The sequence below is a fragment of the Protobothrops mucrosquamatus genome, unplaced genomic scaffold (genome assembly GCF_001527695.2).
Source record: "Protobothrops mucrosquamatus isolate PMUCROS unplaced genomic scaffold, P.Mucros_1.0 scaffold712, whole genome shotgun sequence".
NCBI classification, from domain to species: Eukaryota; Metazoa; Chordata; class Lepidosauria; order Squamata; family Viperidae; genus Protobothrops; species Protobothrops mucrosquamatus.
The window spans coordinates 225,450-240,684 of record NW_015386993.1 but is presented as its reverse complement, the minus strand read 5'-3'; the positions used below and the strand labels follow the sequence as shown (position 1 = coordinate 240,684).

Genomic DNA, 15,235 nt, shown 5'->3' with positions numbered 1-15,235 from the left:
GAGGGAGGAAGGGAGAGAGGGAGAGAGAGAAACATACACTGGAATTAAGTCCAGGAAATTACAGGAAATTCAGGCCAGAACTGCTAATGTAGCATGAAGAGCTTCATATACTAACAGCATGAGCACTAGCATCTGCTACTGTTTTATGATTGCAGGAAAAAAACAAACCACAGACTGACCACTTTGCTACATATGTGAAAATTTCCAAGGCTAAAACATCATGGTCATTTCTGACCTGATCTCCTCCATGTTGGATTCTGCAGGCAGGACCAGGGAGTTCTTTGATTAAATAAACTTGCATAAGCGTCACAGAGCTAAATATAAAATCTATGCAGTACATATTTTACATCAGTATTTTAATTTTTAGTCTGGAAACAGATTGCATGCAATGCCCTCTGGTGGCACAATATTATATTCAGTATTGTCTTTCAACTCCCCGTAAAATTTAATCTTGTAGCTGCTCAAGCTGCAATCTTATTTGTACTTTAAATATAGATGAACTGACTTATTTTACATGACTGAAAGTGTTTACAATATATCATTCAATATAATAAATACGCATTTATCTTGTCTTCACAATAAAAAGCCTGTGATTTATTCACAGTATGGTCCATATATTTTCCTCGTTCTAACTGAAACATTTTGATTTGACAAGCTGCAATTCTTCTCCAGATTGTATATTTCCTTTTGCACTGAATGGGGAATGGACATGAGCCATCAATGGCTACAGTGTAGTCCAATATATCTGGAAGGCATCAATTGGATAAGGCTGACCTAGAACAATTATCTGTTCCTGCCATAGTGATGAACAAGCCAAAAATGCATCTTAAATATTCCTAATAAGAATGTTCTGAAACATATCTAATATATTTTTGCTTCTTTTAACTTTAATTTAAAACAAGCACATTTGATCATCAGAAAAGATATCAGCACAGTTAAGGGGACAATGGCCTGTGCAGGGGCTGGCTTTAATGACATGGCAATCATGATGAGTCTAGAGGCTGGACCTTTCTACTGATGATCCAGCTCTCTGCTTTACTTACCAATGATGGAGTCATGAGACAACAGCTCCTCACCAGCCTCAAAACAACACCATACACATCCACATTTTTCTCTCCTTTCAGCTGCTGCAGCAGAGTATCTAAGGCAATGAGTATCCCCATCTGGCCTACGCCTCCCGAACTGGGAAAGAAGTAGTAGTGAGAGGTTGCCATATAATTGCTGTATACTGACAACCAATCCAGACAACACTGAGTATTTGGTATTTACCAATCCAAGACTGATACCCAAGAAAGATACCCTTGACCCAGGATGGGATTTGGGCTCTTACCTGCAATGCAGAACTAAAGGGCTGGTCCTCTTCCGGTACGGCACTAGCTGTCTGACAACAGTGAGAAAGCCCACCAGAACCTCAGGATCTGGCAAATCTTCTCCTTCCCCCAAAGGAAATCGAAACTGTTGCAACAGTCTTTCCTTTGCTTTTTTCTCCTGACAAAGTAATGAAAACATCATCAGCAAAAGCACAGCTCATGAATTAAAAATTCAGTGTAACTCATAAACCTATGTACACTGAGAAGGAGTAAGCTATAAGCACATTGTGAGTTCAAAAGAAATAGAGACAGTGCACGTTCATCACCATAAGGAGAATCAGGATTTGACTAATTCTACAGGATTCCATTTACTTTCACTTTCCCTTCACATGGAAACAACTGCTATTGGGGCTTTTACTTCTCTATCTCCAACCAGCATTAAACATAATCAGAACTTGTAGTTCTGTCTGTTGTGTATATAATATTTATGTGTGTGTGTGTGTATGCATATATATTCACAAGACAAAGGTATGCAAATCACATACAATAAAACCAAGCTTCAAGAGTCTAAGCATGTAAAAACAATAAAAAGAACCCAAAATCCAGAATGTTATTAGATCTTGGGGAAGGGGTGTTCTTCACTTAAAACAGTAATTAGTTTCTAAGTATGAGCAGATCCACTTAATTCCTCCAAGAAAAAAAAACACTTGAGCTCCTTCAAAGAAAATATAACATCTCCCACATTATCTTCCTAGCTTTGCCTTGACTGGCAATTCCAAATACAATGAAGTGCTGTCTGAAGAATAAAAACATGTCCATTTACCACCATGAGCCACAAACTGGAAAGAGGGAAGTTGACATCTTCAGCCTCTGAAATTTAGTTAATTCACAAGCATCTCTAGTCAAGCTCATTTTAAACTTCCACATGCTGTGCCAGCAAGCCCTCTCTGTGCCTTGGTGTTCGTGTTTCCATGACAGTTCACTTTCCCCTCCCAACCAATTCACGTACATATTTTAGTCTGAGCTGAACACAAGGCCATCCTGAAATAATCTTTTCAGGCCCTTGCTGTATGGTGAGCATCTCTGTGCAGACAGGTTCACCCTCTGATGGCCAGCATGACTTATCTGGAGCCTATACAAAAAAAAAAAAAAAGCACTGCAGTTACGAATCCATGTTTCCAAGTAGAACTAATCGCATAGCAATTACTGGTTATTCAAAGTCCTTGAGCCAAGAAAAGATCCATACGATCAGTTTCCTATACCCCACATAAAATTCACAATACCAGATTACCCAGTCAAATGATTGTAATTGGCTGCTACTGAAGTAATGCTTCTCACATGGATATTTTGGCAGAGCTCATTCAAAACCCATTCCCGTTCATTAAAAAAGCAGGTGTCCTTTCGTTATCATGGTGATGCTAATAAACAAGACAGTCTTCGACATATTGGAGTCCTAAGAAAGACTCATAAAAATGGCAGCAGGGATAGTTATTTAATTACATAATTTGCATACCGCCAACTTGAGGCAGCTATATAAAAAAAGGGAAAAACTTTCTTTGACCTTTAAGAAAAATAAATGAACCCTCTCATAAAATAAATGCAACATCAACATAATACAAAAAGAGGAAATATACACGATCATGCATCTGTCAAGTTCAAGTCTTGAATCACAGTTTGGAACAGTCAGGCTTTAAGTGCTCTCCTGAAATCCAGAAGGGAAGGAACAAACTAGGAATTCCAGTGTGGGAATACAATTGAAAATGCCCATTTCTGAAGTTACATCTGGTGAAGTTCTCGTATAGAAAGTTGGAGCTGGCACTATTCAATTGGCTCACATGGGCAGATAAATAACGGAGATGCTTGCACAAATAACCAAAACAGTATATGGCATTGAAGGTGACAATTAGGAATCTGAATTGCATCTGAAGTTGCCTGACAGCCATTGCAGTTCCCAGAGCAGTGAGATACATCATCACAAGTGCTTTTCAAGAGTGACTGTGAGCAGGGATTTTTTCCCATGAGTCACCACTCTCCTAAGAAGGGTGGTGTTACCTCTACAGGAATGTCTCAAGCTTTTGGCCCTCTTCATGAATTAACATCACAATTCCCACTTTCATGGAAGAACGACTCTTATGCAGCTAGGAAAGTATCTTAGTGGCATTTCCACCAATCTTAAATAGAAACTCCTCATATTATTATGCATTGATGAATCATTTCATATCATTATCCCAGAATGGCCTCTCTGTGAAATTATATGATGACTATCTTACCGGACTATTCATCTGCTTAGGTAGTAAAGTGATGATAGTATGGACACCACGTTCCCAGACTAGTCCCCAGAATTCCTCCAGGGCCAGCTTGTCAGGTCCATCTATAGCAATATAGTCCTTGGCTGAATTGCAGCCCTGTCATATTAAAAAGACATAAATTAATTAGCAACACAACTGCTTTGTTTATATAATTTGCTTGTAGAAAAAGTGCAGAAAATTATGGAAGCAAATGATACTAGGTAAGTTTGGTCTAACATTGGAATAACAAGGTAAACCTTGTCTAACCCTGATCTAAGTTTTAGCATACCATTATAAAACTGCAGGTGAGTTACACAAATAAGTTGTAAATATACAATATCTGGACCTGCCTCTTCTCCCATGCAACATGACAGGTGCTCAGGATGGGGTGTCAGGAGTTGCTGAAACTAGTACTAGAACCAAAATCTTCTGCCTCCAGTATAAGTAGTCTAATGGTTGGGCAGGATATGCCGGCAACTGGGAATACAGAAGGATAAGGCTCTATGTATATAGCATTCAGTTTTCCTCACTTAATCCATAAGTTATTCTACAGTACTACTCTACAGACAAATGAAAGAAGTTATGTCAGTGATGACATAAGGTTTAGTTTCCACACTGAAACAGAAGGGAGAAGGGCATCATCTTATCCTTTGTCAATGGTAGCAAAAAAGTATCATAGAAAATGGGAAAAAATAGCTTTTTCCACACCAAGTATAATTGTATAAACTTTTATCATATCCCCTTTGCTTGCTTTTACTCAAGGTATACATGTCCAAACATAGTAACTGTCATCATAGAGAAGTTGATTTAATTATGGATTCTTTTAGTAGCCTTTCTGGAATGCTGAAAATTCTTTTGCTTTGAATACATTTCTACCAATGCAACTAAAGTGGCATTTAACAATTTGGCAAAAATAGTATCTTGTTGGACGTAAGATATTCTTACCTTTTACAGTGTATACATTGATATATTTTTACATCCTTGCTCTAGATTTTCAAGATACTTTGGATTTCTAAGTATGTCCTCAAAAGCATTTGCAAATGATCCCTGATTTATGTTAGCTTGCATGCTTTGATATTGAATTTTCTTCAGCAATATCTATGTTATTAATGGACATACTGAGCTAAGATTTTCTGCATAATCCATTATCTGTTCCCATCTTGACAAGAACTACATTGTGTAATAATAAGTGCAAAATGCAGCTTAACTTGGAGCACCATACATCCTATGACAATGCCTTTATACAGTGTGTGTGTGTGTGTGTGTGTGTGTGTGTGTTCAGACAGACAGAAAGACCAAAGTGGTCCTAGTGGTGGTAAGAGCACTCGTGGCTGTAACTCCTAAACTGGAAGAGTGGTTCCAATAGATCCCTCGTACAACATTAGAGCTCTCTATCCAGAAGAGTTCAGTACTAGAAACTGTTTAGATCCTGTACAAAATCCTCAAACTTCCAGGCCTCTGGTAGAGGACCTAAGATTGAGGAAGACACATACCATTCATAGGGGTGAGAATGGTATTTTTAAAGTATATATTAATACATTCCTTTTAGATTAATAGAAGCAATATAGAAAAAAATATCTACATGCATGTAAATTATTCCTTTTATAAATGAAACAAACAGCAAAGAAATACTTTTGCAATAACAGAAAGCAGAAAGAAGAGAATATAAGGTATGGTGGACTCACAGGGATAAACCAGACATGTGCAAGATCTGAGAATGGATCTCGATCCAGTGGTAAAAACTTCACTTTAGAGCGATCATCTGCAAAACAGACTTAGTGTGAAGGACAATGGTTGGAAGACATATGTATCATGTTCAGTTGAGCGCATCCAGCACCACACCTATCATCCCATCTCTTTTATCTCCGCCTAGTTAATTTAGCTTTATTGTTATAGTTCTTGCTATGGACTCTACAAGTCTCAGAGCAATTAGCCTTTTTATGTCAATGATTTTGCTGTCTCCAGCTTAGGCTGTAATTTTTTTCTGAGGAAGGCTGACCTCAGGGAGAGCCACAACTAAAGCGATGACTTCCTACAAATTGCTGGACTATCATACTATTGATCATACTATCCTTCTGAGCTAGCTCTGTGAGTTGGGGAATGGGGGTATCATCTTACAGTGCTGCTCCTTCTTTCTTCCCTTTGTTCTAATCAATGTTATTTGCACATGGATTGTTCCCTGGGCCCCCTCCCTCTTTGTGGGGTGCCACAGAGTTCTACTCTTTCTCCCCTCTTTTTCAATATTTATATTGGGCAAGGTTATCAACTGGTTTGGGATTTGGTATTACTAGTATGCTGATGATACCCAATTATATTTTTGATCTTGGAATGGCTAAAAGTTCAAGTACCTGGAGGCTTTGCAAGTCTGGATGGGGAGAAACTGTTTCTGATTCAATTCTACTGAGACTGAATAGCTTGAGTGTTTGGGCGACCCTGATCTGGGGATATTTCAGATGAATACTTTAATTTGACACAGGGATCAGTAAATTGATTTCTCCAACTTCACCTTTCCAACCTGCCTTATCAAATAACCAATCTCAGCTGCACAAATCCAGACAATGGATATACTGTAATTAAGAAAGACAAAGTATTTCCCACCATTTAATAGTTGCTAGGGGCAAAAGTCCTTTGAAGAGAAAACAACAGAACAAAAATAGTGATTGGAATGTCCAGACCTTATCCGCACTTCATCAGACATGCTTATGAAATTAATGCAATCTTCAATCAGAGAAAACTTTCAATTACTGCCCTTAAAGTGTCATTTGGAAAGGTCATAGGGCAACAGCTCAGCATAACCCCAGTTTAAATGCACATGAAAGGCATGTTGTGGGGACAGCACAAATTATGCTGATATGATTACCTCCATATGATTACCTTGGACTCTAAGCCCTTTGTTCTCCTTAAGTACAAATCTAAGACATGTTTTACTGGCTACAAAACTCTTTATCACTCACATGGAATCTTGCTGGAGCCGAGATTGATTTGCTGATTGACAGAGGGTGGTATGGCAGAATTTATTTCCTCTTTTGCAACTTCCAAGAGCATCTGCTGAAGACAATACAGTAGAAAAGGAAAATTAAGATTGGAAAATTGTTAGTTCTGGATTACTGACATACTTTTCATACACAAAGGGCTTGGCAAAATCCTGTCCCTGTGGGTGTAGGAACTATCAATACAATCACTATGCTCCACAGTCTTTCCAAACTGTAAGGTCTGTAAGTCACTTGGTTGTTTGTGGGGGGAGGGCTATAATTTATAACAGATAACATCAACAATAAAAGCCATATTGATTGGAATGTGCAGCTTACATGCATTCAACATCTTATTTTTTAAATGAAAACTGTTGAGGGAAAAAAGTCTACTTGAATAAATACACAGAACAAGATAGGAAAGTAAATATAGAAAGTACATTATATGCTGAGGTTTTGTTTAACCCAGTTACTTTGGACATTGATTAACTGGAGCTCTAAGGACATCAGAAAGGATACTTCTCAGCCCTATCTAGTCATGCTGTTTCTGAACCTGGGCCTCTGCTATGGATTTATAATGTGTGCATCATAGGAAGAATTTCCCTAAACTCAAATCCTTATGCCAAAATCTTACCTCATATTCCTTTAGGAAGCCAGCATTGGACTGAGAACAGTTTTTTGCATGATGCTGAGCAAAACTTTTGAGAGAGACTGGATGAGAGCTGGAAAAGACAATAAATGAGTTTACTCAATTGCTGATTGCAGTAATTTAACATCAGCTGACAACTGATCAGAAAAATCAGCAGCTATAAAGACCTGGTACTGTTGATTGATATTACTATATTGGTAAAAAGAGCAGACATCAATAATCGGGCAAAGTACTAATGAAGATTAAGAATAAAAGTGGATAATTCTATAATTGTACTGAAAGGAAGCTGATGTTATTGTAATGCAGGGCAAGACAAAAATGTTTGCTATAAGTATGTTGCATGGACATGTGATTTCCAAAAAACCTTCTCAATGTGAAATAAACATTGTTTATAGTTTTGTTTCCCTTAGCCTTATACTTGTACAAGCTATAATCTGGCACAATAGAGTGCTGATCTGCCTGAAGATAAGACAAAGGAAAGTTTCCATGATTGATAACTTTTGTACGGCATGAACTATTAGACTAAGAATGATAGCTATGATGGGGAACCTAAGAAGGATTTCATGTGGAGAAGAAACTTACATCTCTGACAGGCCAATGAGTGGATCTTCAGAGATCTTCTCTAGGATGCAGCTATGCAGGAAAATGTATTGCCCCTGGGAAAAATATATGGTTATCTACACAGCACATTTTGAAACAGAAATGTTACATCTAATGCTACTGAGGTGCAAAACTGAGAGTTTTTATCCCCTGTATGGATTATCAAAACTACAGAAAAGTTCAACCCTGGGTATTTAAGTAAGAGACAATGATAAGAAGGACAAGTTTGAAAGACTGCAATCCAATTGGTGATACTGTGAATAAACTCTAGATTTGATAGGGTCTCCCATACCATGTCTTCTCACATTTTCTATGTAGCACAATTTCCTACCGAGTCTTCACTCTGTAATATCTGCTTCTTATAACATCTGGAACATGTCTCTGATCTCTAACAATATTTCCATTTGTTTCCTGCTGAAAATTGGCGGGACACGGTTTTGCAACTCATCTTTAGCATCATCTCAGGGGCCGCAAACAGCCACACAAAAAGGACAGCAAATTGTATGTGGATCATAGTCTACTCATTCCAATGTAATAATTCTTTCATCTATTTTAGCTTGGTAATCATCAGTTCTCATTACTAAGGTTTTAAGTTCCTCTTCATAACAAAGGATTCCTTTCCACTATAATTTCACCACCTCCACTGGTGACAAATTTCATGGGAAAGAAAAGACTTTCTCGTATCCTTAAATAGCTGGATAGTTGCAGATCTAAAAGAGAGGTCCAGGTTTTCTCACCAGCGTCTCTATCATGCAATGCCGATTCATTCGAAGACTGTAAACGGTATTGAAGATATCAACCAGCTTCTCATGCTTTAACTGCTGTAGGAGCCGATCAAGGGCAATGAAGGTGCCTGTGCGGCCCACTCCTGCACTGCAATAGAAGGGAAATGAGGGATTTTCTCAGCAAAAAGTTTCACATTTTTGTTCATTTTACCCATTCTCACCTCCATTCTTTCAAAATCCAACAAACAAGGGAACCGGACAAGAACTCCTGTTCCTTCAGAAAATGAGGAAGATGTAACACAGTTCCTGTAATTTAGACTTTCTTGTCACCATGGTTAAAAGGCATTCCTTTTTTTTCCTAGCATGGGCTGTATTTTCATAGGCAAGAGTTATACTTAACATTTCTGGAGGCTGAGGATTGATAAGTAAAGAGACACATCACTTTACTGAACAGGAATGACTTTGAGGGTGATTTTGGAAGTTTAGGTCTTGTTTTTAACTGAAATATTCTATTATAAAAAAGAGCATTCATGTGGGTTGATTGCAACTTACCTACCATGCACCAGGATAGGTCCACATTCATTTACACTCTGCATGTGTGCTCGTACCAGCTCTATGAAAGCAATCATGGAGATGGTAGACTCAGGAACACCATGATTAGGCCATGCTGTGTAGTGTAAGTGACTCAGTCTTCGTTCCATATTTAGTCCTTTCTGTGATAGGAAAGGACTATATTAATGTCTATGACAGGAAGTCAGTTAACAGAGATGGTCTGGGCCAACAAAGAGAGTAACAGTCTGGCAGAATCAAATGACTGTGCTATCACATGTTATACCACGGACTAGGTCCTAATATTGAAATTGCAGGTGATAGAGCCTTGACCTGGTACTATATGAGATAATTTTGGTGGATTTCAACTATTGCAGTCAAGAAAGTTAATCCAGGCCCTATTAGTAAGAATCAATATTATAGCACAATGATTAACAGAACCTGTTCGCTGTTTTGATTTGGGAAGATTTGGGAGCACTTTGCAGGGCTTCCACTTACATGCTGCAATTTAAATTCCCGTGTTGTCCACTCATCAGCAAAATTCTGAGCAAGCAGATGAATGCTAATTTCTCCAGAAGAGACAGGAGAGATGTCTGTTGGCCAGTAGTATTCACATAATACCTATAAAAAATAGAAGGACTGAATGCACATTTTCAAAGGTTTAGAAGAAAGAGTAGTTCAAACAATGTTAATAGAAAATAGCCAGCACTAAAGCATATTGTTGCTGGCTGTCCTTGTTCAAGATGCTTTGTGTAATGTATATACCACATAGTAGGGATAGGCTGATTTTTCCATCAATCAAAAACAGATGGAAGGGTATGGGAGACCAGAGTCAGCTAATATTCATATTTTACTTGTCAGAATTACAGAGAGTGAAAATGAAACAATGATATAAGACCACAAATGATAAGAAAATAACTGGGCAATGAAAATTCTTGCTTATCTACCACATATTGTCCAGAAATCTACCTGTAAATCCAAATTTACTTTGTGACCAGCTGCATTATATAAAACCAATGTACAGTAATTCAAACAAATGCTTTTTTCCACAACAAATGTTTTGAAATAACTTGCTCACCCCACTAACTCAATATAACTACAATCCATCATTTTAAACAGAAATCTTAGGAATATGTTAAGTTTCTGCATACAAGGTTTAATCTAACCTTGTTAGATCTAGAAAAAATAGGATTCTGAGAATATTCATGAAAATAAATCTCCCTCCCTCATATTTATTCAGGACCATTGATGTGTCAGAGTGAGGAATAATAATTTCCTCTGTATACCAAAACAGGTGTTCACCAGACCTACCCGTCCATTCTCCATGCCCACTGTCAACATCACAATAGTACAGATGTTCTGCTCCCATACCAGTCTCCAAAAATCATCCAGAGTTTTTTTCAAAGGTCCTTGGGTAGCAATGAACTCCTGTGGGGAGTTAAAACCCTGCAACAACAGACAAAGCTTTCAATAATTAAACTGAGTATTTTTTTTGGGAGGCAGAAACATAGAAAGCATTCCTCATTCTCCTCATTCTCCTCATCTTGAAGACTCTCTTTCTCTCCTGTTGTAATGTTAAATCTTAATATAAATATGGATATGAACTAGCAAATGTTTGATATATCTCACTCTCTATTAATTTTTTGTGCATTATGCATAGGAAGTCTTTTAAATTCTTAAGTAGAATGTCGATGTAATCAGCCCCCTTCAAATGATCTTCTGAGATTTTATAATTGATGTCCTAATTCTGTAAAATCCCAGTCCTAAAGAATCAACTTTCCAATTAATCAACAATTGCTGAACATTCTTTTAAAATATTTAATAATCAAGGAGCAACATAACTAAAAACTTAAAATCCATCCTTCCTTCATGTCCCACATTATACAGAAATGATTTAATGTACAGTACAGCAAGTAGAGAAGGAAAAATGATCCTTTTTAATAATAGTTCCTTTGATGAAAGAAAGATTGACTGGCAAGATAAAGTGAATGGAACTAACCCAATGTTATCTGAAGAAGAGGATGCTCCACAATGATTTATTAATCAATTTCTTTGTTGTTTCTATCACTGAAGTTTCCCAGAACTACATGACGCTTTATCCAAAAGAACTCTGAAAATTCCACTAAATTCTGCTAAAGGATTTTTTGTGTGTCCAAACTAGACAGGAATCTACATGCGTCACTAGTTATGTATGCATAAGTACATGGAGCTGGGTCATCCTAAGGCAGGAGGCAGACTTGGACTAGATTTCACATTGCTTCCTGCAAAAGGAGACAGCATAGTCCTTCCTCCACAACATGTCAGCTTCACAACAGACTCTTAATCTTAATTTCCTTTTTTCCCTTCTTATTTTTCTGTTATTTCCCTGAAGATCAAGGTCAAGCATAAGATGCCAACAGTTGCATGGGCTGTTCACTGGGATTATGCTAGAGGACCTTTCGAATGACTTGGGTTGATGACCCCAGGATATTTCACCCAAAGCCATAGCTTATTTATTAAACACTGTCTTCCCCCATTCTATACCCCCTTTCATCTGGAGACCTTAGCCTCAACATATCAAGCACAGGTCATCAGAATAAAGGAGAAACACTCTGTAACTACTTTATATTGCATGTTAATCAGTTACCTCTCTCCAGGACATTGGATGAGGAGGAAGGGAGTGGGAAGGAGACCAATAGCCATTCACTAAATCCATCAGTTGTTTTCAAAAAGCTACTACTTTGAAAACTATGCAATACCCTCCTCATGGAACTGCCAGAGGTAAAGATGAAAATCTCAACTCTCCAAATATTACATTATACAGGAACTAGTATAACTAACTTGTGGCAGAAAGCTCACAAGCTTCATTCGTTTCTTTATGTATGAAGCCACATATGACAGTACACAAGAATCAACCCATATATTCTGGACTATGGTCCAAGTTTAAATTCCCCCTTTTGCAAATCAATGGATTGGCTGTTCTCTTGCTGGCTTGGAGAGGTATTTGATCTGTCTTGACTAAAGGTTCTCCCTAACATTAAAACTGTGAATTCCTGCTTTGGCAGTTTCATTTTTTTCTCTGGGAGAGGTATTCTCAGTAGCTAACATCACATGTTTTCTATTTTGCATGATCTTTAGTAAAAATTTTTAGAAGAATAAAGGCTCTAGGGTGGGATTCTCCATAGGCATTCTAGACATTCTCAAGACACACCCCCCCAGTAGTTTTTCTATGGCAGCTCTGGTTTTGGGACAGACAGTAAAGATATGGAACGCATCTCCAAACCCCTGAGGAACAGCAGAAGGGATTTTTGTTTTAGTGGGAATGCACAAGACTTTGGCCTTAGTCATAAGGGCCTCCCTTGTTGCATCCATCTTTGCTAGGGGCCAAACAGCTATACCAACTCATCCCCCAGAGCACAGATAGGTTAGGCAGGGTCAAATAATCTAGGCACACCTTCATTTTTATGATAGATGCTAATGTGAATAATGTCCCATTCTCACCCAGAGTGGGATTACTGTATGGCTAACAGGTATACTAAGAGACATTGACAAAGTTCAAAGATCCCAGAGATGCTTGGAGATCTCAATGAAAAGTTTTCAAGTGGTAGCTGGAAGCTCTAGAAGTGATGAAATACCTTGGCATAAAGTTCTGGACACCTATGCCAACTAGGAGGTATCACAAGACAGAACCTTCCTGGCTGGAAGGTTCTGCAGAAAATAGTCTCTAGCAAGAAGTAGATATATGGTTACACTCTAGAGATGTATGGTCCCACCTGCAGGGATACTAGAATGCTCTGCCACCACTATAGACTTACAATGAAGGTTCATTTTCTGTAGCAGAAACTAGACATTCAGATCATCAATTTCAGCTTACTGTATATCAGAAGTGTCAAGCTGCCGGCCCACGGGCCAGATGTGTCTCCATCTAATCTCATCTCTAGTTATGATGGATAATTATTTGTTTAATTTTAGCAACTTTAAGATGTATGGACTTCAATTCCCAGAATTCCCCAGGAGTTGGAAGTCCATATATGTTAAAGTTGCTGAGGTAGAGAAACACTGGTCTAAAGTGTGGTGGCCAGGAACGTAAAATTGAATGGACAATAATATGGGGGGAAAGTTAAAAGCTGTTATTTCTACCATGCCTCCCACTGCCTAGAGTAGTAAAGCAAGAGAACTGTTTGGGTGGACAGGGAAGACCAAGGATCTGTAGGGATGACAGGATCATTTTCATCCCATAGCTTCTTTCCAGCAGTGGCTAGCCAATTGCTTTAAGCCAGTGCAGAATGTAAAGGCGATACAGTTTTACTTTTGCTAAGGAAATTTGATCCTACGTGAAAAAGGTAATGTGCAAGTTAAGCACAGTTATTCTAACACAGGCATGCAAACATGACTGCTGTGCAAATAAATACACTGTCCATGTATAACTAGACAGGCATGTGCATGCAAATATAAATTACTGCATGCACACACATACAGGTGGGGGGCTGGGGATGGAGGGTAGCCTTTACCTGGATAGATCACCAGAGAGGCATGAGGATACATCCAAGCTTTTTAACATACAGCTGTAATTAGCAAGAAAAAAAGAAGAGAGAAGCAACATGTTTAGAGCAACAGGGCTGCTCCAGGAGAGCCCTTGCTGCATTAAATCCAAACACACCTATTCTTCTCTAGGATTAACCTCTGGTGAAAAAATCCAATTTCTGCATGTTTAAGAAAAAACTGAATTTACATGACTCTTATTAGATGCTGTGATGTCACACACACCCCAACTCTCTTACAACAGAAGCTTTACATTTTTAAATAAAAAAAGAAAAAGAAAAATGTAATAATTCATTTGCTGCTTGAAAGCTCAAACATGAGAGTCTTTTTTGGTTATAACGCCAGTAGATGACATATTTGAGATGTCAAACTTTAACTTAAAGACAGATTAAGGAGAAAAATCTATCCAGGAAAGAATGTTTATATCTGGAGTTGCCTTCTCAACAAGTTATGAACAGGACATCTGGCACACAAAGCTTTATCTTCCTTTTTTAGCCTCCTTTTCTTTTATTTTGCCTTGTTGGGCTTGGTATAATCTTTGTATTTTTTCTCACTGAAGAGAAATACTGGATCTTCTATGACTACATAAAGGATAAAGATAGTTAACAACAGGGATGTAATTAGAATTAAAAAGAAACTCTAGATAGTTTTGAACGATGTGATTCCTATGCCCTCTAATTGTAGTTAAATCTCTTATTTTAGTTATGCTTTGCTTATTGCCATTATTATATACTACTGATATTATATGGACAGGGGCACCACAGTTGTCTTAATGTATTGCACACGATTTTGCCTCCCAATTTTCTACTGTCCTACTGCTTGTCAGCCACATCTCTCTCAATTTTCTTTTGTAAATTGTGCTCAGTTCTAATGCAATTAATAGTCGTATATTCTATTCCCTGGGATTTTCTATCAGAAAGCCAGCTCTGATAAATGGTTACATTCATTTGTAAAATTTCACATGAAGTTCTTATTACAGGGACACTAACATAATGTTCCTAATATTAAATGTGGGACCAAGATAATGTACAGGAACTCACTGGCACAAAGTTGGCATTGATATAATCAGAATGGGGTTGTCCATCCAGCAGGCTCAGCTTCACTCGAGAATAGTCATCTGTAATAAAAGCAGAGTTAAGAGTTGTTTTAGAAGAACTACACAATATACAACATAGACAGCTACAGTGATAACAGGTAATATAGTTCTTTTCAGGTTGATGTGCACAACTATAAATACATAAGAACCAAAACAGTAAAGTTATTAAAACACTGGACAAAAATCAGGAAAACCCAAGTTCAAAACCTGGAAATTCTGTATGTATGTATGCATGTTATATTCTTTTCCCTAGGAGCAATGTACAAAGCACTCTCTTCCAAAATTTCCACAGCAACAACCCTATGAAGTGGGTTGGCTAAGAGACACTGATTGACAGTGAGCCTCATAGAGGCTCATCCAGGGAGCCTCTATGGCTGAAGATAGACTTAACCTGGTTGTCTTCAGTCTAGTCCAATACCGTAAGCCACTAACTAATCTATTTTCTACTGTATGATTTTGTGCCTCTTTAAAATAAATCAGGTTTTCACCAAAGAGCTGTATCAAAATACCACATAAAACCTTGGTTAA

General features: G+C 37.9%; 1 protein-coding gene across 1 annotated transcript in view; it reads right to left on the bottom strand.

The window, feature by feature from the left end:
* Positions 1 to 1,189: 1,189 nt before the first annotated feature.
* Positions 1,190 to 15,235, bottom strand: part of LOC107289535 (receptor-type tyrosine-protein phosphatase V-like) — a 35,686-nt gene continuing 21,640 nt past the window's right edge. Inside the window, exons 18-28 of the mRNA XM_029284564.1 lie at positions 14,652 to 14,728; positions 10,402 to 10,536; positions 9,589 to 9,711; positions 9,094 to 9,254; positions 8,554 to 8,689; positions 7,799 to 7,872; positions 7,202 to 7,289; positions 6,553 to 6,643; positions 5,284 to 5,360; positions 3,581 to 3,715; positions 1,190 to 2,442 (exon numbers count right to left, since the gene is read on the bottom strand). Of these exons, the coding sequence (XP_029140397.1) occupies positions 2,290 to 2,442; positions 3,581 to 3,715; positions 5,284 to 5,360; positions 6,553 to 6,643; positions 7,202 to 7,289; positions 7,799 to 7,872; positions 8,554 to 8,689; positions 9,094 to 9,254; positions 9,589 to 9,711; positions 10,402 to 10,536; positions 14,652 to 14,728 (1,250 nt within the window). The 3' untranslated portion in view covers positions 1,190 to 2,289. The remainder of the gene's footprint in view (positions 2,443 to 3,580; positions 3,716 to 5,283; positions 5,361 to 6,552; positions 6,644 to 7,201; positions 7,290 to 7,798; positions 7,873 to 8,553; positions 8,690 to 9,093; positions 9,255 to 9,588; positions 9,712 to 10,401; positions 10,537 to 14,651; positions 14,729 to 15,235) is intronic.